Source organism: Chaetura pelagica, unplaced genomic scaffold (genome assembly GCF_000747805.2).
Source record: "Chaetura pelagica isolate M959 unplaced genomic scaffold, ChaPel_1.0 scaffold2, whole genome shotgun sequence".
NCBI classification, from domain to species: Eukaryota; Metazoa; Chordata; class Aves; order Apodiformes; family Apodidae; genus Chaetura; species Chaetura pelagica.
This window is the reverse complement of record NW_009952796.1, coordinates 6,286,898-6,307,390: the sequence shown is the minus strand read 5'-3', so window position 1 is coordinate 6,307,390 and position 20,493 is coordinate 6,286,898. Positions and strand designations below refer to the sequence as shown.

The following is a 20,493-nucleotide window of genomic DNA, read 5'->3' as shown; positions in this document are numbered from 1 at the left end:
TATTCTCTTCCATGTGCTTAGAGATGACCTCAAAAATAAGCTGCTCCACCATTTTTCCAGGAATGGAGGTGAGGCTGACTTGGTCTGTAGTTTCCTGAATCTTCCTTCTTGCCCTTTTTGAAGACTGGAGTGACATTGGCTATGTGTTTAACTTGAGCGTGTAAATGTGATATTTTCTAAACATAGAGTTATGAATATTGCGTTATTAAACATCCTTTTCAGCATTCTTGAGTGCTAACTTGACGCTGTTTATTTTAGCAAAAACAGATTGGCCGCTCACCTGGACTGAGCAGTATAGAACACCAGCAAGAGATCACTAAATTAAAGGCAGACCTGGAAAAGAAAAGTGTATTCTATGAAGAGGAATTATCTAAACGTGAAATAATGCATGCTAATGAAGTAAAAAGTCTGAAGAAAGAACTGCGGGATGCAGAGAGCCAGCAGCTTGCCCTCAAGAAGGAGATAATGATTTTGAAAGACAAGTTAGAGAAAACCAGAAGAGAAAAGTGAGTACTATATGGAATTTACTTTAAAGCTCAAAATCTGTTTCAGGTCTCCTAGTATTTTTGCAAATGTACTGTCACATCCTAAATCACCTTTAACAAGAAAACAGAATAAAAATATCCACATTCCTGTACTGAAACAGTGAATTTTGCACCAGAATTCTTGCAGTGGTTGACCATTCCAAGATATGTAACTTGAGTTGCAGCTTATGTTGCAGTTTAAAATAGTTTTTTTGACATTTTTTTGTGTTTGATACATCAAACTTTTAATACAAAACTAATGTGTTAGAGATCAGTTATTGCTTACATTCCTGCCAAAGCAGGAACAGACACTTAACAGTGACTAAGGTTAATCTATGCTAGATTCCATTGAATGTTAACATCAGTCATCAGACTACAGCAGGCATAAGCTGCTTTATGGTAATTTGTCAGAGACCTGCGTTTTTCTCTCCCACGTGGTGGAGCTTGTAACTGGCCTTCAGAATGTTCCTTGAGGCATTCATCAAGTTTTTTTGTTGGATGGTGTAGTGATATAAATAATAATAAATTCCATGTGTTGACTTTCATTCATAAAAAATTCAGAACACTTGGTAGATACAATCATAGATGCTTCTTTCTGCTGCTATGGTAAGATAGTGTATTAGAAAAGCCATGGAGAAATTTCTGCTGGAAGTTTAGCCAAACTGTAACAAGTCCTTAAAAATAAGTAGTAAAGAAATTATTTTTCAAAAAGCTTGTACAAATAGAGGTGGAAACACTGTTTCTCTGGTAAATTATTTCCAGAGGGGAAGTAGATCATACAGCCTAGAATGCAGTGGATGAACTGTTTTTTTCCTGGAATACATCTATTCATAGGCTGGACTTACTAACACAGTAGCTTGCTGCTTTGTTCTAGGTTGAGAGGTAAAACTTGCATCAGCAGTGTGTTTTCATTGTATCATGACTTAATGGTCTTGCTGACCATTGCTGAGTTATAAATTCACAAAAAGGCTATCCTGTCTTGTAATAAACAAAATTGATAGTATGTTACCCTTTTAATGCCATGTCAGTGCAATAGTATCTTGGAAAGAGGAATAATCAATAAAGAATAATTAATAACTCTTTCCACAGGCTAACTGTTGCTAAATATCATGCCTCCAAACACTGACCAGACCAATACCACATGGGTATTTTTATCAGAACCATTCTCATGTTGTATAGCTTCAAAATTCTGACTAGATGTCCATCTAGTGAACTAACAAATTGCGTAACAATGTTGATCTGCTTCATGCTACCTAGGTCATAAACCTTATTGCAATTTAGTTTCTCCCATAATTAAACAAAGAACCTGATGCAAATCTAAAATGAGTGCTGAAGTAGCTGTGTTTTTGTATGTATTTCAAATGTTGGTGTAAGATAAAATTTTAAAGCAGAGAAGTGTCACATAACGAGAAGTGTGTCACATAACCAGAATCAAATATTTGGTTTTTAATGCGAAGACTTCAGCATCGTGTAAAGCCAGGTGTACACACAAATGCTGAGTGATTAATGAAGACCTGATCTATAATGAGTTTTGTTAAACAAATTTGCAGAATTTCATGCAAGAATTAGGGCTGCACAAAAATGTAGAAGTCCACTGTTCAAGGAGTGCTACAGATTGACTTCTGTGGTAGTTCAAGGATTTAGAAGGGAAGTTTAAATAGTAGGAATGGAAGAATTGCTGTTGCTCCCCGATTCTCAGTATTTTGTAGTTTTTCTTAAGAGAACATGGATTTTATTTTTTTTTTTCTGCTTACGCATACTGTTTCTAGTTATTGTAATCAGGCAAGCGAAGCATTTTTGAGTCTGCTAGTGTAGAGGTTTTCAATGTAAATGTTGAAAAGGAAGCATCTGGAGGCTTTATGCTGAAATAAGTGGAATTATTTCAACAATAGGCCTGGGGTGGATGTGTTACTGAAGTGTGTGCATAGAGTTTGGGGAAAAAATTTAGTGGCCTAAAAATAATCTTCAGTGTTTATTAATAAATAAACAAAGCTTTGATAAGAGGATGTGGTTGCGTTACTTCTTAAGGGCTATAGTATAGAGGGAATTATGTAAGTTATTCTAAGCAAGGGTCAATTAGAGCTTGGTCTAAATCTGTGTGTGTTTTTTATGTAACTTGAATGTTGGTTTGGATTTAATTTTTTACTATAGGAGAGAAACTACCTTTCTGTACAAAATGATAACCCTTTGCTGAAGTCTGATAAACTGCATGCTATTAAAATTAGGAATGGAGGAAAACAGTATCAGGCCACTGATATATATAACACAATTTCTTAGAATTGTCGTTATGAAATACTTCCAAAGAAGGTGTAAGAAACTACGTAAAATAAATTATGTTTGTAGAAGTTTCTCTTAAGCCCATCATTTAATGATAGAACTATAAAGCAGAGCTTTGTAAAACAGCAGTAGAGCTCCTGGAGCAAGTCCAGAGAAGGGACATGAAGATGATCCGAGGGCTGTAGCACCTCTCCTATAAGGACAGGCTGAAAGAGTTGGGGCTGTTCAGCCTGGAGAATAAAAGACTCCAAGGAAATCTTACAGCAGCCTTCCAATATCTGGAGCGGACCTACAGAAAAGCTGGGGAGGAACATTTTACCAGGGTATGTAGTGATACTATGAAGGGTAATGGTTTTAAGCTGGAAGAGGTTACGTTTAGGTTAGACGTTAGGAAGAAATTCTTTACTGTTAGGGTGGTGAGACGCTGGAACAGGTTGCCCAGGTAGGTTGTGGATGCCCTCTCCCTGGAGGTGTTCAAGGTCAGGGTGGACAGGGCTTTGTGCAGTCTGGTCTAGAGGAAGGTGTCCCTGCCCTTGCAGGGGGATTGGAACTAGATGGTCCCTTCCAACCCAAACCATTCTATAAGTGCATGATCTGCTGTTTTTAAACTGTGTGATATAAAGAAGCCAGGGGGCTGGTGTTTGCTTCAGGTCTACTTTTCTTTGTTTCAAAGCAGTAAGAGAGAATATTTCTCCACTTTGTACAGCCACAATAAAGAGCTGGAGTGAAAAGCGATACGATAAAGCTGTATTTCACATGGCTTGCGTGTGGTTTCCTATAGTTACTTTACTGATAAAAAGAAAGCTGGATCATATATGATTTCTAAAATTGAAGTGTGGATACATAGCTAAATTTTGGGTGAGAGAAAAAGCTTAATGGGAGAGGAAGATGCCAGGTTTCAAATGAAATGTATTATTTTGATCTTCCTGGCTGTCCAAGGTATGCCTATAGCATGTGTCCTATTTTTGTATTGATATTGGGATAGATTATACCTACAGTCTGCAAATATGTTTGACTCTTTGGCTTTTCTGGCTGCTTTGAACCTTATAACTCTAGAAGAATAAATTTTATACAAATAAGGAATAAAAAACCCTAAACAAAACCATAGAAACTGAATAAAATAAATAATTACTTTAAAAATAGTTTGCCCTACTGCCTGAGAAATTAGCTTTGAATCTGTGCCTTGCAAACAGAAGCACAACCTGTTACTAATTCCCCTGACAGCCAGTGCTTTAATCTCTTCCTGACTTTTCCCTAGTCTGCTCATCATATGCATGGAACCTGTTGATACAGAAAAGGAGTGGAAAAGGAGTGGTGGTGAATTTAAAACTTGGCATTTAAACAATACTGGTAGTATGTTACTTTCGTAGGATGTAGTGTTATGTTTCAAAGGATGCCTAGCAACATGGAATTTCACCATGAGTCTAACATGCTGTACTAGATTTCAAAGAGTGGTTTAAGCACTAAGTGAATTTCAGATCAGAAATAGGAAATTCAAACCAGCATTACTCTTAACAGGGCTCGCTGTAACCATTGACACTTCTCATCTTTTAAGGATGTTCTATTAGTTTGGCAGAGCTGTAGCAGTTCTGCATCTCAGAAGAAAGACAGGGAAGTATTGAGGTTTTTTGTTGCAAAATGTAAAATTCTGATTAGTATCCAGAAAAAAAAAACAACAGTTGCAATGCCCAAGAGAAGATTTTCCCTGAATTTTATGTCTGCAGAGTTAACCTTTCATACTGTATATTTTCTCAAACTTTTTAGGGCTGGACAGTGGTATTTCTGAATGGTATTTACTGTATCTGTGGTATTTATAGTGTAGTTCCATCAACCAGTGAATACAAATTGCAAATGTAATGAGTCTCAAAAGAGTGGATGTGAGGTGAGAGCTGCAGATCTGAAGTGTTGGCATACACCATTTCAAATAAATTACTTTTTTTTTTTTCAAATAGAGCAGCTTAATTTATTTTCAGGTTCTCATATTCAGTGTGCAAGATCAAAGTTGGTGTTAAGCAAATCAACCAGGAGTTGTCATCTACTGAATGACATTCACAAGAGAAGGGAAGGTTTTGGGGGAAATAGCTACTTTGAAACTCTTCCTCAGAAAGAATGCTCCGCATTTGTAGAATCTGGTGATATTAAGAGTGTATATTATAGGTTATCTATTCACTTTTTGATGCTATTAATGAACAGTTCAAGTGTGTCTTCTGGCTGTTACCAGCTGACCAAAACCCATATAAGCTTTCCTTGTCAGAGACCTAGGACCAAATGCTCTAATTTACTGTTTGCACATTCTGGTTTTATATGTGGTCATTTTTGCCTGTCCTTTTGTGTGAAACATGGAATTATAGAAATGTCTAAGTTAAAAGAATGTTTCTGTGAACTGAGGATTTACCCTGAGTGTCATAAAATTTTGAGATGTACTTCGGTCTGGAGAATTACAGCTGTTCAGTGTTCGAAGGGTTCATCTAAACAATAAAATATATATATAAGTGGATTGATAAGCATTAGCTTAGTGGAGCTCTATTAATTCCATATTGCAGGGAAGTTCATTGTCTAATGATAAAATTCGACAGGTTGTCTTGTAGTCCTGAGGTGCTAGTATTATACATTACTTGCTTAGTTTTCATAGGCAGTGGTATTACTAGCAAGACTTTCAGTTAGTGTGTGCATTGACCTTTATGTATTTAAATGAATAGTATGATGAGTTTTAGAATCAAAAACTTCCTAATTCTACTTAATTTTTTTTCTTAGCCAAAGTGAAAGAGAGGAATTTGAAACAGAGTTCAAACAGAAGTGTGAACGAGAAAAGATTCTGCTAACAGAGGAAAACAAAAAACTTTCCAATGAACTCGATAAGGTAGGTCCTGACTTTATAACTATTGTGTGCTATGTAGAAATTAGACAGTTTTGAGCTGTATTGCTTATTATTATCTCTTAATTGATAGTAGAAATTAATATTACACAAAGAGTGGTGATTAATATTTGATTTGAGTGTAGGGTTTCTACATGCATCTGAACTTGAGAATGTGTGCAAATATATATATGCATGTACATCTATTTTTGTACAAATTGAGTTATATGGTCTTAAAGTTTGGTAAGATTATTATTAGATAATACCTTAAGCAAAAAAAATATTTCTCAGTGTATGACCCAAATATTAAAATACATAATTATGTGCTTACTTAGAGTATATTTGTGTATCAATTGCTATGAAATAGCAGAGCTCCTCCTACCCTTTGACATTAAGATTACTTTAAGATATTAAAAAGTACAAATGGAAAGGCATATTAATTGAAGAAGTGTGTGGAGCAAGAATTAAATATGTTTAATGCATTTAAATTACCTCTTTATTGTTCATCTTGCCAAACTTGCTTATTCTTTTTGTAATGCATTAGGTTTTCTAAAAATATGATGAAAGTACAGTGTTCTTCAAAGTAAGCATGTTTGCATGTCAGTGTTCAAATTAATGTATATTTTCATACCAGTATAAGACTCATACTATAGATGCCTATTTCTAGGCTTAGTCCAAGAGCAGTAAGAGACTAGTCACTTTGATAGATTTTATGTTTGGTCTCTCCTTTTGTTTTTTGTTTGTTTTTTTTTGAATGTGGTTACCTTTGTATTTTTCTTGTCAAATGGCACGTGTATATAACTCATAAACCCATTTAAATTGGAAATATGGAATGAAGTACTAATATTACAAGTAAAAAGCAGAATAGATTTAAAACTCATATGTTTTTAATCTTTTGATTTGTTAATATATTTCAGTACTAAAAATGCCTTTCACATGAGATTTGTTCTCTGAAGCAGTCCTTCTAATAAAGTCTACCTGATCTGTGATCCCTGTTTGATTTTTTTAATAGTTATTTAGCATAATGAAGGGTTAGTTCCCAATACCACCTCAGGTTAGCTATGTTTTTTGTCTTGCAGAATGGGCATGTATGAGTGACAGCTGTGTGAATGCAAGAAGTTAATTACTAGGTATAACATATTGTACTTACAGATGTGCATTTAAGTGTACTTTCCCTATCTACAAGTGAGTAAAATGAAAAATACAGGACTGTGAGACACCCAAAGAATCTGACTCAAGCCTGTATCTTTTACGCCTGCCACTCTCCATGGACAGGTTTGGCAGCTTTATCTGAGCTGTAACAATTTTTGTGCCCTTGCTTTGCTCTTTTAATGTAGTTTATTCTATGTAGAACATTCCACACCTACATGGTGCAAAGCAGAACCCTTCTAAGAATCAGAGAGGTTTTTGGAGACTAATTCTCAGAAAACTAATTACATTTTTAGAGTAAAAATACAGCTCTAGTCCTAAAAAAATGGCCTTTTAGTACAGCAAAGATCATACATGAGAAGAGATTCTGGCTTCTGTTGTTACATGGTGTTTATTGTAATGGGTAGTACCAGTATTTAAAGCAGCTGCACAGTGTGGTAGGGGGGAACACATAGCTTTGACTTTACACAGAGATGGGGTCACAGCAGGTTATAGTTTTAACAAGTTGTTTAATTCTCATTCAGCTCACCACCATGTTTGAGAGGCTGAGTATGAGTAACCGGCAGCTGGAAGAAGAGATGAGAGATCTGGCTGATAAAAAGGAGTCCGTGGCCCACTGGGAGGCCCAAATTACTGAGATCATCCAATGGTGAATACTCTGCTCTAATGTCATTGCAGAACCCCTCAGTATGTGGTAGAGCTGTTACTGAGATTTTGCACTTTCATATGGCACTCTGGTGAAATCTCACACCCATCTTGGATTCTGCTCTATTTTTCCTTGAGATTTTAATAATACCCAAATCTGGAAAATTGTGTTCCTCCTTAAACGTGAAAGTGTCTTGGCAGATACGACTGTTCATGGCCATTGGGTGTGGCTTGTGGCTTTGGAAGAATGTTGGAAGGAGTCATGTGCTGAGCTCACTCCTCCAAGGAGAAACAAGGGAAAAGCAGTGACTGAGAGTATTTGTGACTGGGCATTAATTTTCGTCATCTGCTTAGCATGTGGCAGAATGAAACAAATGCAGAGCAACTTCTGTGTTATTTTTTTATATGAAAGGCATTTGAGACTACCACAAAGCCAGTCAAGTGATGTGTTGAGAGAGTTCATTCTCCCCTTCTAATCTGAACTGCTGAGGCCACATCTGGAAAACTGCGTCTAGTTCTAGGCTCCCCAGTTTAAGAGGGAAAGGGAGATACTAGAGAGAGGAAAGGGAACTACTAGGGAGAGTCCAGTGGAGGGCAGCAAAGATGACTGGGGGATTGGAGCATCTCCCTTATAAAGAAAGGCTGAGGGAGCTGCGACTCTTTAGCCTGAAGAAGAGAAGGCTGAGGGGGAGACCTTATTAATGCCTATAAGTATCTAAAGGGTGGGTGCAGGGAGGATGAAGCCAGGCTCTTTTCAGTAGCTCCCAGTGACAGGACAAGGGGCCAGGGGCACAAGCTGAAACATAGGAAGTTCCATTTAAATATGAGAAAAAACTCATAAATATGAGGGTGACAGAGCACTGGAACAGGCTGCCCAGGAAAGTTGTGGAGTCCCCTTCTCTGGAGATTTTCAAAACCTGCCTTGATGCGGTCCTGAGTAATGTGCTCCCTTGCATCCTGCTTTAGCAGGGGAGTTGGACTAGATGATCTCTAGAGGTCCCTTCCAACTGTTTGACAATTCTGATTCTAATAATACTGTTGCTAAATAATGACACTAAGTTTTCTGTCCTATTCTAATAAATTAAGGAAAAAGAAAAGACTCAAGTAGAACGTATTAGAAGGAAAATGATGGTTTTATCTATGTGGCTGTTATTTTTCCTCTCCATGTCTGCTTCTTTCCTCTCCCCTTTTATGGTCCATTGCAGTCTTTAGCATCTGCAAAAACAGCTGGCATTTAGGCATTTATTTATAGTTCTATATTTATTCTGGGAAAGATTTAATTATCATATGCTAATCTTTTTTTTGTATACTACTTGATTGTTACTTTTCCCATCTCATGGTAGTGAAAAAATCAAATTTGTTGTGTCAAAGCAAAAATGGGAAGCATTTGTTTTGATGGAACCTAATTTGGTATTGTAACCTCAATATAATTTTGTTATCCAAATACAGGTAAGTTTGCTTTTGAAAATAGCCATGTGACTCCTTGAGCCCTAAGAAGGGCTGTCCTCTGGGGTTCTAGAATTGTTTTAAATAGGATTTGTTACATGAAGTTATATATTGCCCATCTGTATTACATTCATAGTGTCTCAAGACATTGTATTCATAGCAGAGGATAAAAAATTTAAAGGGTTCATTTTGTGTGTTCCTTTCAATCTTACCTGCATCACAGAAATTTTAAAAAACCCAAACCCACAAGCAAACATAAAAGTTGTTTAAATGAACAGCAAATTTCTAGTCAATCAGAAATGCTTCCTTGGAAAAAAGGTCAAGGTAACAAGAGGCACAAGTCTGTTATTTCACATTCCATATGTTTTTTAAGGTAATACTTATCTACTTAATGCACCAAGGACAAACCCCATTTTTCAGATATAAATGTGAAAGCACTCATAAAACTTGGCAGTACTGGAAAAAGACAGATCAGCAGTAGTTGTGGATTGTTTTACTTAACACTATGTAAAAATGTGCCAGATGCCATTAACAATTTTCCAATTTCTGAGAGTGCTTAATATTTTAAGATGTGCTACTGATGTGGTTCAGGTATGTGATAAAGAATCTTGCATGTATTAGAGATGTCACTTGGGGGTAGCAGATGTTTGGAATTGGGATTTTTTATTATCTCTAAGGATACTTAATGAAAGAAACATTAGGTACATGCAAGACTAACTTTCTGAGTGAAAGATACCATTTTACTGGTCCCTTATGATAATACAATGTCTTTTGAAAAGCATAGAGCTAAAAATTATGGGAAAAGAAAAAGAAGTAGAGGTACTGTGGGCAAACATTAAGGAGATAAAAAAAAACCTGGCTTGGTTCCAGTTTTTAATCACAGTATACATCTCAATTTTCTCTCCATACTTCTCTCTACTTCTGTAAATTTTTTTTCAGTTATGAGACCAATCTTGGCTCACACTTTTTTGCCATGTTTAGATTTTCCATGTGTTAGCCACATAATCTGGTAATGTCCATCTGCTGTCCTTAGAATTCGGCACTGTATTTCGAAAGTAGGTCTTTCTCTAAAAAGCTTTTGTGGAACATGGAGTGCTTTATGAAGTATTTAAACATCTATAATAATGCAAAACATTTTTAAAGGCGAAAAAAACACAACCGTTTTGAAGAAAACAAATCTTAATCAGTCACAGGTCTATGTTTTCCTCAGAAGAACATGCAGTTTAAATCCATACCTGTCTACCTCTTCAGTATGACAGGAGAATGCCTTGGAGCTAACAAAGTAGGCTAGAGCTTGTAGGCTCCCTCTTCAAAACTAAGAGATTTTTCACGTGATAGTACTTAATATATATTTTGGATACGTATTTTCCACCTCTGAGAAATGTGTTTTACCTGCCATCTTCTATTTGTACCGTGATTCATGAAGGATAGGAGCCAGTAGATGAAATAGGTTACTGGTTTTTTTAATTATTTTTTCAGCTGTCTGTTCAAGGGATTTGTTCTAGCCCTGTTTCAAGTAACACAAGCCTAAGTAGTACCTTACTTCCCTTAAGCGCTTTACCATCTAATAGCTATCTTTCTCAGGAAATCTGCCCTACTCTTTGAGTCCACATAAACGTGTCACTTTCTTCACAAGTCCTTGGCTCTCCTGAATTATTGTTTCTTTCAGATTTTATAACTTGCAAGTGATTTTAGTGGCCTATCACATTCCCCATAGCCTTTCCCTGCTTTCTTACTGGGCTCTCTTGCATCTTGTTTACAGCAAATATACAGCAAAGCATTTTTGTTTTTGCTGTTACTGCCCCAAGATGCCATAAATCAGTCAAAATCTTAATATAAACTCTTGAATCAAACTTCTATTGCAAATTCTTGTGTTGTAGCAATAGACCCTCCTAGGTTGTTCAGACTTAATGGAGCTGTTATATTGACATATTTATATTAGCCAAATCACTTTTTTATTATATTTGTTTATATTTTTATATTATTAAATATATTTAGCCAAATAACAAATTCCTTGACAAGGGTAAGAAATACTGAGGCTTTTATAGTCAGCTGTGAATTTTCCTATGGGAGATAGGAAAGAGATTCGTTGCATAGGAGGTTAATGTAGTCACTCTAAAAAGGAATCTTTTAAATAGCTGCAGTACTGTATTTCTGCTCTGTTGCAGAAAGGATATTGATGGAAAAAATCTTGGTAGTGATTCCCAGAGTACTTGGCAAGAATCTTAATAGTCTCTCTTGGGGAGGAATTTGTCCAACCTAGTTTTAGGAGTCCTAAGGTAGACAGCTCAAATGAATCCCATAAGTAGTATGGTAGAAGTCTGTCATTCTCCCCACTGACTGAAAAGAAAGCCTAGACAATTAGTTCAAATGAAGAATTCTGTATTGTAAAATACATTTGTTTATATGGATGGCCCAACTGCTACCTAGTTTACCTATAGAGTGAACATTAGGTTGAGATTCAGCTGGCCAGATGATCTTTCCAGTTAACTCTACTATGGTTGATGTAGTCAATCTCATTGAAAAAAAACAACCCAAACAAACCCAAACAAGAAACCCAAACCTTCCTGCAATAAATCAAACTTTAAAAACCTCAAAGCTTTTTCTTTAAATGTAGTTGCTCTCAGAAGAAGGAACCCACAAATTGCAGAAAGGGCTTAACAAGAATTCTGGAGAAATTCAACTGTAAGAAACGCAAAATATGAAAAATTCTGATATGTGTTGTGTTTGAGGTACTAATAATCTGAGGATAATTATCAAGAAAGAAGAAATTCTGGAGGGCAAAGGGAAATTTCACGCTTTGGGAGAAGAGTGAAATGTTGACAATATTTAGAGAAATAGTTAAAATAAATAAATGTTGTTGGAGAGGGCAGGGGAAAAAAAAGTCATTATGTTGGCGGCTTTGAGCATAGTGGTATGAAGGCAGAAATTTAAACGCATTGAGAAACTACAGGAGGAATGGAGGACATGGCCCACAGACTTCTTTGGCATTCTTAAATCAGGCAAGATCATGGAGCAAATCCTCCTGGAAAGTCTGCTAAGGCACATGGAAAATAAAGAGGTGATTGATGACAGCCAATATTGCTTCACTAAGGGCAAGTCATGCCTGACCAGTCTAGTGGCCTTCTACAACAAGGCTACAGAGATGGTGGATGGTGGCAGAGCAACTGACGTCATCTACCTGGGTTTGTGCAAGGCGTTTGACACTGTTGTACTTGACATCCTGGTCTCCAAGCTGACAAGACAGGGATTTGACAGATGGACCACTTGGTGGCTAAGAAATTGGCTGGATGGCTGCACCCAGAGAGTTATGGTCAATGGCTCAATGTCCAAATGGAAGCAGGTGACAAGTGATGTCCCTCAGGGGTCAGTATTGGGACCAGTGCTGTTCAACATCTTTGATAGAGACATGGACAGTGGAACTGAGTGTTTCCTTAGCAACTTTGCTGACAATACCAAGCTGTGTGGTGTGGTTGACACCCAAGAGGGAAGGGACCTGGACAGGCTGGAGAGGTGGGCCAGTGCCAACCTCATGAAGTTCAAAAAGGCCAAGTAGAAGGTCCTGCACCTGGGTCGGCACAGCCCCAAGGCACAAATACAGGCTGGGGGAAGAATGGCTTGGGCGCAGTCCTGAGGAGAAGTACTTGGGGGTGGTAGTGGATGAGAAGCTTGACATGAGCCACCAGTGTGTGCTGGAGCCCAGAGAGCAACTGCATCCTGGGCTGCATCAAAAGAAGTGTGGCCAGCAGGGCCAGGGAGGTAACTCTGCCCCTCTACTCTGCTCTGGTCAGACTACACCAGGAGTACTGTGTACAGTTCTGGTGTCCTCAGCACAAGAAAGATATAGACCTGTTGGAGATGGTCCAGAGAAAGGCCACCAAGATGATCAAAGGCCTGGAGCAGCTCTGCTATGAAGACGGGCTGAGAGAGTTGGGGCTGCTCAGCCTAGAGAAGAGAAGGCTCCAAGGACACCTTATAGCAGCCTTCTAGTACTTTGGGGGCCCTACAGGAAAGCTGGGGAGGGGCTTTTCATCAGAGAAGATAGTGATAGGACAAGGGGTAATGGTTTTAAACTGAGAGAGGGGAGATTTAGGTTAGATATTAGGAAGAGATTCTTCACTATAAGGGTGGTGAGGAACTGGAATGGGTTGTCCAGGGAGGTTGTTGATGCCCCATCCCTGGAGATTTTTAAGGCCAGGTTGGACGAGGTTTTGTGCAACCTGGTCTAGTGGTAGGGTTTCCTGCTCATGGCAGGGGGTTTGGGACTTGATGATCTTTAGGGTCCCTTCCAACCTTAATGATACTATCATTCTATGATTATTGCTTATTTATTGAATATTCAATATATATGCTTTGTATGCAGTCCTATTCATATAATCATATGTGTATTAAATAAAACATGGCAGCGTGAGCCTAACGTTAATATGGCACACCTGGTACCAATTCAGTCTGACAAAGATTTGGTAACAGTACATTTAAAAATCCCCCTTGAATTTTGAAACACAATAGAGCTTTTCAGCTTCACAGATGACAACACATCTAACACTTTTTTCCTTGTATGAAGTTTTCCTGCCCACCTTGATTCTTCAATTTACTCAATTCCAGCCTTCCCATTTGTTTACCTCAGTACTGTGATATTTTCTAACATTTGCTACAACATGCCTCCCAAATGCCAAACTTCTGCCTTCTGCAGGTAACTCCCATAACTTAACACACGCCCTCTGCTAAGGGCAAGGGAAACAAAGAGGTCTTCATTTGACGTTCGCTTATCTTCCCAATCATTCAATAAGGTGCAGCTTGGCATAAGATCCTAGGGCTTCAGGACTCCTCCTGTTCATCAGAAAATCTTTAGTACTCTGGATCCATTTTGTATTACAAATTACCCTGGATAGAGATAGAGAGAGTCTGAGGTGTCTACCAGCTTTACAGATAGCATACTAGGTGGTTCTTTTAAGGTTGTTATGAAGTTAGCTCCAACTAAAAAGTTAAATTACATTTTAAAGGAACTTGTCCTATATGACTGTTCTAGATCCTTTAAAGTTAAGGAACTAAACTTGCAGGGACACTTATATTCTGTGTGAAAACTGAACAATTAATCTAATATATAGATTTTCAGTAGAGAAAGAAATTAGTCTAAGTGAAACCTAAAGAACTTTTCCTTATGCCTTTTGCTGCCCTTGTTAGGTGTCTCTACAGGGGAGGAAGGAGACAAAAATTAGTAAGACTAATTTTACCATTCTTGCTTTATCTTTAGTTTAATTAAAAAAAAAAAAAAAAAAAAAGCCAAACACCCCCCAGAAAAACAGTAACAATTAAAAAACTTCTAGAGCTCTTTTGTTCCTATGTTGCTTTAATCTATCTCATTATCCAGCGATGGTTGCCATTGATTGGACCACAAACCTGTATCTCAGCTTTTCATAGTTTGCATGCTGCTTATATTTACTGTGTTACTCAATATAGTTTTTTTAAAAAATTTACTTTATAGTTTCATTTTCTAGATCTTTATAATTTCTGTGGAACTTCTCTCTGAGGTGTGTGGAATGTGTGGCTTTTCAGAACTTACAGCTTGAAGGTTCTGTGCATCATAAACCAAATACCCGAAGTGTTTTCTTATCTTCCTCAAGGAAGGATCAATTTTACCATTCTTGTTTTATTTTTATTTTAAATAAAAAAAAAAAAAAAAAAAAGCCAAACACCCCCCAGAAAAACAGTAACAATTAAAAAACTTCTAGAGCTCTTTTGTTCCTATGTTGCTTTAATCTATCTCATTATCCAGCGATGGTTGCCATTGATTGGACCACAAACCTGTATCTCAGCTTTTCATAGTTTGCATGCTGCTTATATTTACTGTGTTACTCAATATAGTTTTTTTAAAAAATTTACTTTATAGTTTCATTTTCTAGATCTTTATAATTTCTGTGGAACTTCTCTCTGAGGTGTGTGGAATGTGTGGCTTTTCAGAACTTACAGCTTGAAGGTTCTGTGCATCATAAACCAAATACCCGAAGTGTTTTCTTATCTTCCTCAAGGAAGGATCTATATGGCATGATAAATATTGGCAAAAAAATTGGACATTTGAAGTTGTTCAGCTTTAATTAGAAATGTTAAAAAAATATTAAATTTCTTTTCACTTCTTCTACATCAGGAAAACTTACTTTCTCGCATTGAAAACCTCACACTCTCTTTTTTCCTAGCTGCAATCTTCTCTTTTTGTTCCACATTTCATTATGGACCCACACATACCTCCCCCAAAAGCATCTTATGCTACTTCTCACATCTTTTGCCCACTCTTGTACCATAAGTGGTTTGTGTAGGCTCAGGTTATCGGCATCTGGTCATCAAAATGTGTTTCATCCAGAAAGTAGGGTGGGAGGGGGTGGAAGTAGGCATGCTGCTTCCATTGACTTTTTATGTCCCTTGGGAAAGATACTGACTCATTAATATCAAAACTCTCACTGACTTTTAATAAAGTCGGGACATGAGCTTGTGGGTTTTTTTCTAGGGTCCTCCCTATCTCTTGAACTGAATTGTAGGTAGGATACAAATAAGATAAAACCCAAAGCAAAAATAACTGTTCACATCATACTGGACGCTAATTTTGTGGAAAGCGGTCACTATTTTTGCATTAGCTTCCTCTGTGTGAAAGCAATGTCTCTTGATATAAATCTTAATCTGCATGCCCAGAACTCAGCACAACCTGTAGATGTTTAGCCCATACCTTTTGCATTGTGATCTTACCCTGAGGCCACAATGGGAAGGCTCTTCTGTTCTTCCCATCTCTGTGGCAGTTCAGAGTGTTTACTCTCTGTTTTTCTTGCCTCCTGGTGACTATCCATAAATCTTTGTTGAAACATGTTATTATTTATATTAATTTTAAACTTGCAAGTAGCACCGTTCCATATTCACTCTGTGTATGAACCCCATAGTATCAACCAGAGAAACTTACATTACTTTGTAGACATGTAGAGGGAATCACTTTCTGCATAAAGGTCACTTAAGAGATGAAGTCATCTTTCTGGACAGCTCTCATCTCTAATCCAATGTACTCAGGATTACAGTTATTAAAGAGAGATCAAGAAGCAAGGGTAAGTTAATTTTCATGAAGCAGAAAAACTGTTTTCCCACTTTCCTATAAGTTATTTAAAACTATGTGAGATTCATTATTTAGTGCACTTCCTAAACATTTCTGTGGTTATTGTAGCTGTGGTATTTGACTTGTAGTCTCTGAGACCAGCTCAGACTTATGCCCCAGTGATGCAAACTCTAGTTTGTTCTTCTGTGAGCAGGTATGTCAGAGCCGTGCATGTAAGGTAAAGGAAATGTGTGTAGGGTTTTTTTTGTTTGTTTCTTTTTTCCTCCCTGTTTGTTTTAGGTTTCTTCTAAGCTACTTAGTTTCACTGAGCTAATGTTTTAGCATCTTTCTTTTCTATGTTAATACTTGAGACAAAGTGAAGAGTCATCTGCTGTGATTAATCACAGAAAGTTTTTTTTATTTTAATTTGTAACTGGTGACCAAAGAATCTGAAAAACAGACATGTCGTCTTGATGTGTTTACACTCAGAAAATGTGTCTTTTTAGAAAGTTCAGGGGATGACAGAGCCTCTTCTGGCTTATGCTGTTTAATAACATTAGAACTTGGCTCTCCTTCTTTAATTAACATTTCTTGAAATACCATCACTGATTCTAACTACTAGTTCTAAAAGTCAATTGATACAGTGAAGTCAACTGCTAGTTCCAATATTGTGTATGGTTGAATTATTCATTATTAATTTTGTCATAATTATTCCTTAAAAATAGGTTGACTACTAAAAAGTTTCTTTCCCACATTCTCAATTTCAGGTAGCTGATATTTATGCTGAGGCATGTAGTTCCTGAGTCTTTCTTCCTTCTCTTTGTGACGCTTATTGTTTAATGGAACTTTGCACCATAGCAAAGGCTTAGTTTTTTGTGGTTTTCTGCATTCTTTTTTTTGTTTCCTTATGTACTACAATTTTTGTTCTGTATTCTGCTATTTTCTGTTTCTGGTTGCTGTTATGTTGATGTGACTTTGGGGTTTTTTTCTTTAAATTCTTTGGTTAAAATTCCTGTTTCTTCTAATCTAATTGTTTAGGGTAAGTGATGAAAAAGATGCTCGAGGTTATCTTCAAGCTTTGGCCTCTAAAATGACAGAAGAACTAGAGGCCTTGAAGAACTCCAGTTTAGGTGCAAGAGCTACAGTAAGTGTCTTATTTCCATATGTCAGATTATTATTTTTTGTTTTGAAAAACACTGATTTGATAGTTTCAACTACAGTAATAACTCGTCTGCTATACCTGTGTTAGTGAAAAGGTAGACTTTCCTAGAGCTTGAATAACTAAATAGTACACTTATTGCTTAACAATTAATTAAACACCAATGTCTTTATAATGTGGTTTTATCTATTATATTGTTCAAGTAACTAATATCATATATTAATTTATTGAAGTAAATCTATACTTTGGTCATGAAAACCTTAAAATCTTTCACTTGGGGAATGTGAATGGCCTTCATAGCTGTCATTTTAATTGATGCACATCAAAACTAGAATTAATGAAATCTCTGCTTTTGAGATCGTGACAGCATAAGACATTCATCTTGCTGATTTAGTACATGAGTTTAAAAATAATAGAAGTAACAATATTCTAAATTATTTTAATTTTATATTACTTTGGAATTAACTAACTCTTCTGTTAAAATCGTAACAGATTGAGAAAACCATTGAAGCTAGTTACATTTGTAATTTTCTGCCTTCTTTCCTTTTTCTTCTCTCTCCCCCTTTTTTTTTTCCTTTACTAGGACATGCCCTGGAAGATGCGGCGCTTAGCAAAACTGGATATGTCTGCAAGGTTGGAGCTACAGTCTGCTCTTGATGCTGAAATCCGAGCCAAACAAGCTATTCAAGATGAGTTGAATAAAGTCAAAGCTTCCTGTATCTCTACAGAGTGGTAAGACTGAATTGTTCTGGTGGAAATTTACTTTGATACCTGCCATGGAGTGTAATCAAGTAATGATTTTAACTATCTTGTCTGTCAAAATTTGATAACAAACGATATCCCAGTTTCTTGTATCAAAATGTGAAAAAAAAAAAAAGTGTCTTAATTGTGTCTCAATTGTGTAAGCAGCTGAACACTTACTGGGAAAAATTGAAATCTTGAAGACTTTCAGAGGGGACACATTCTCTTTAATAATACAGTATCTCCCATTTGTGATAACAAGTTCAAATGCAAGCAAAGTTTGGTAGCTTCATTGGATTAACTGACAAAAATAAATTCTTGTTTACGTATTGGCACAGTAATAAAATGTGCTTATGGAAAATGACAAATTCTTTTATTCCTTCCACAGGCCTCTCTCCTCAGCTCCTCCCCCCTTTAAATTACAATTTTATTCTGAGTTGGGTAGATGCCTGAAGCAGAGGATTAGAGGATCATTTCTAGGTCTCCAGAATCAACCTAGCTTATTTCATCACTGCCCAAAGAACATAGCTCCAGTGGCACAAGACTTCTACATAGCACCCACCATTGTTTTCTTTATTACTTTGGACAGAGAAATCAAAGACAAAATATGAGCTTTTCCATGCCTACAAGAGAATCTTTCAAATTAAAGTTTGAGGCATGTTTAAAAATAAGCTTACGCTGCTGCTAACCGTTACAAGTAGGTTCTGCTGAAAAAGAAAGGCTTTAATTTCTTTAGTCGGAATTTTGATTCATTTTATGAGCTGTTAACACTATTAAGCTAAGACATTTTAGTAGATAAACAGCAAATATATAAACAAATACAATATATATATTGTTTGCATAGTTCCTATGATATGTTGTAATTTGATACAAGCTAAAGCATGGCAAATTTGCCACGAGAAAATGTACGATGCTATGACAGTAGTTTCGAATAGTCAATCCCACTCCGCTAGGGATGCAGTGTTTGTCTTTTGAGTTGGTAGATTGAAGTGTGCATTTAAGCTGAAGTAGGACTTCTGAGCCTCATCTTAGATGCACGTGCATTCTGTTCCCCTTACTGCTTTCTCTACAAAAACAATTTTTACAGTAATAGATCTCTTATCCTGCAGTGTCTATGCATATAGATAGACAATACAAGGCTTGGAAATGGCTTCTAGCAGAGAAAGAGTAGGATGTGGTGTTAGAATTTCAAATACAAGCAAAGTGAAGAATTTGTTTTCAGTCGTAGTTGAGAAGTACTGAGTTGCTTTGCACCTTTAGGAAAGCAGTTGGAGAGAGCTGAGACTCAAGTATGTTATCTGGAAGGTGAGAATACCTTGTCCCACCATACTTGGGTGCTTTTTAGGCCAGGTAGCATGATGACAGGCAGCATTGTAGGTCCTCTAAGAACCAGTGTTTGCTTTAATAGAGAAGGACGAGAAGTGTGGTAGAAATGTATAGCAGTGTTACCTATCAGATGAGAATTGGAAAAAATTGAAACAACTGTAAAGTAACTGAGTGGAAAATGGTTCAATGTAATTCATTAGTATCACAGGCACTGTGAATTAACAAATGTAAAACCTCCTAAATTTTAAGGTTAAAAATAAATGGTGGTCTTTTTTTCTCATTTGCAGGGTACAGGCTTACCCAATTACTCACAAATTAGAAACACAAGCCTATTTAATGAGTAATCAGGGGCAATTAATTGCTTTTTCTGTTTTATTTTTAAGATATCATACTAAATAGGTCCTAATAAATTTCTGAATTAATTCTTGCTTTTGATGACATAATGCATGCTTGCTGGGCATTAATTTTTAAATAGAATGCAAAGATGGACTAAAATAAAGTACTTGTATCATGGGTCTCAATATTTATATAGGGTTTTTTGTTTGTATTCTTTTTAAGTAAATTGCAAGAATCTGAGAAGAAGTACATGGAACTCTTGACAGATGTTGAAAGACTGAAAAAGGAGACAGAAGAACTTAGATCAGAAAAGGGTATGGCAACAGATATGCAAATAAATAACATTTCACTTTGGTGGGTACATCTTATCTATCAAATGGCACTTTGCAGCGAAAATATGATAGCAACAGACTTTGGCATACAAAATGTAAGCACAATAACTGCATATTAAGATGTACCTACAGCAGTTGCATTTGCTCTTCTAATACATACTTTTAATATGCTTCAATTTTGTTGAAATACTTGAACCAGTGAAGTATTATTTGAGTTGGAACCACATTATTTGTATTTGGCATGTGTCTGGTGATTTACTGACAGAAAACTATTATAAGTATAGATATAATTTTTTCCCTCTTATGATGTGTGAAGGTATTTAGACTTTAAATACTTAATCTATTATGGTTTTGGGCCTATCTACACAGAGAGTAATCAACTGCAGAGACATTCATAGCATTCATTTATTTCTGAGATAACTTCTTTGATTGACTTTGTAACCACATAGTGAACAGTGTGGTCATGTTTGCTTTGCTGTGAAATTAAGAGTATGTCCTGGGATTTCTAGTGCATCTGTCTAACAGTGTTCTGTATTGTTTCTGGAAGAAGAGACTCTTTCGTAATTCTGAAATGAAAAAAAATTAATTGAGAGATGAGTAATGATTTGCTTGATTTTTTGCTGTTCCTGTAG

At 36.6% G+C, this 20,493-nt stretch overlaps 1 protein-coding gene across 4 annotated transcripts in view; it reads left to right on the top strand.

The window, feature by feature from the left end:
* CDC42BPA (CDC42 binding protein kinase alpha (DMPK-like)) overlaps positions 1–20,493 on the top strand; it is a 199,915-nt gene that overhangs the window by 134,186 nt on the left and 45,236 nt on the right. For all 4 annotated transcript variants that reach the window (XM_009994784.1, XM_009994783.1, XM_009994785.1 and 1 more), the window contains exons 15-20: positions 259–506; positions 5,556–5,661; positions 7,329–7,453; positions 17,006–17,111; positions 17,710–17,858; positions 19,752–19,843. In XM_009994784.1, the coding sequence (XP_009993086.1) occupies positions 259–506; positions 5,556–5,661; positions 7,329–7,453; positions 17,006–17,111; positions 17,710–17,858; positions 19,752–19,843 (826 nt within the window). The remainder of the gene's footprint in view (positions 1–258; positions 507–5,555; positions 5,662–7,328; positions 7,454–17,005; positions 17,112–17,709; positions 17,859–19,751; positions 19,844–20,493) is intronic.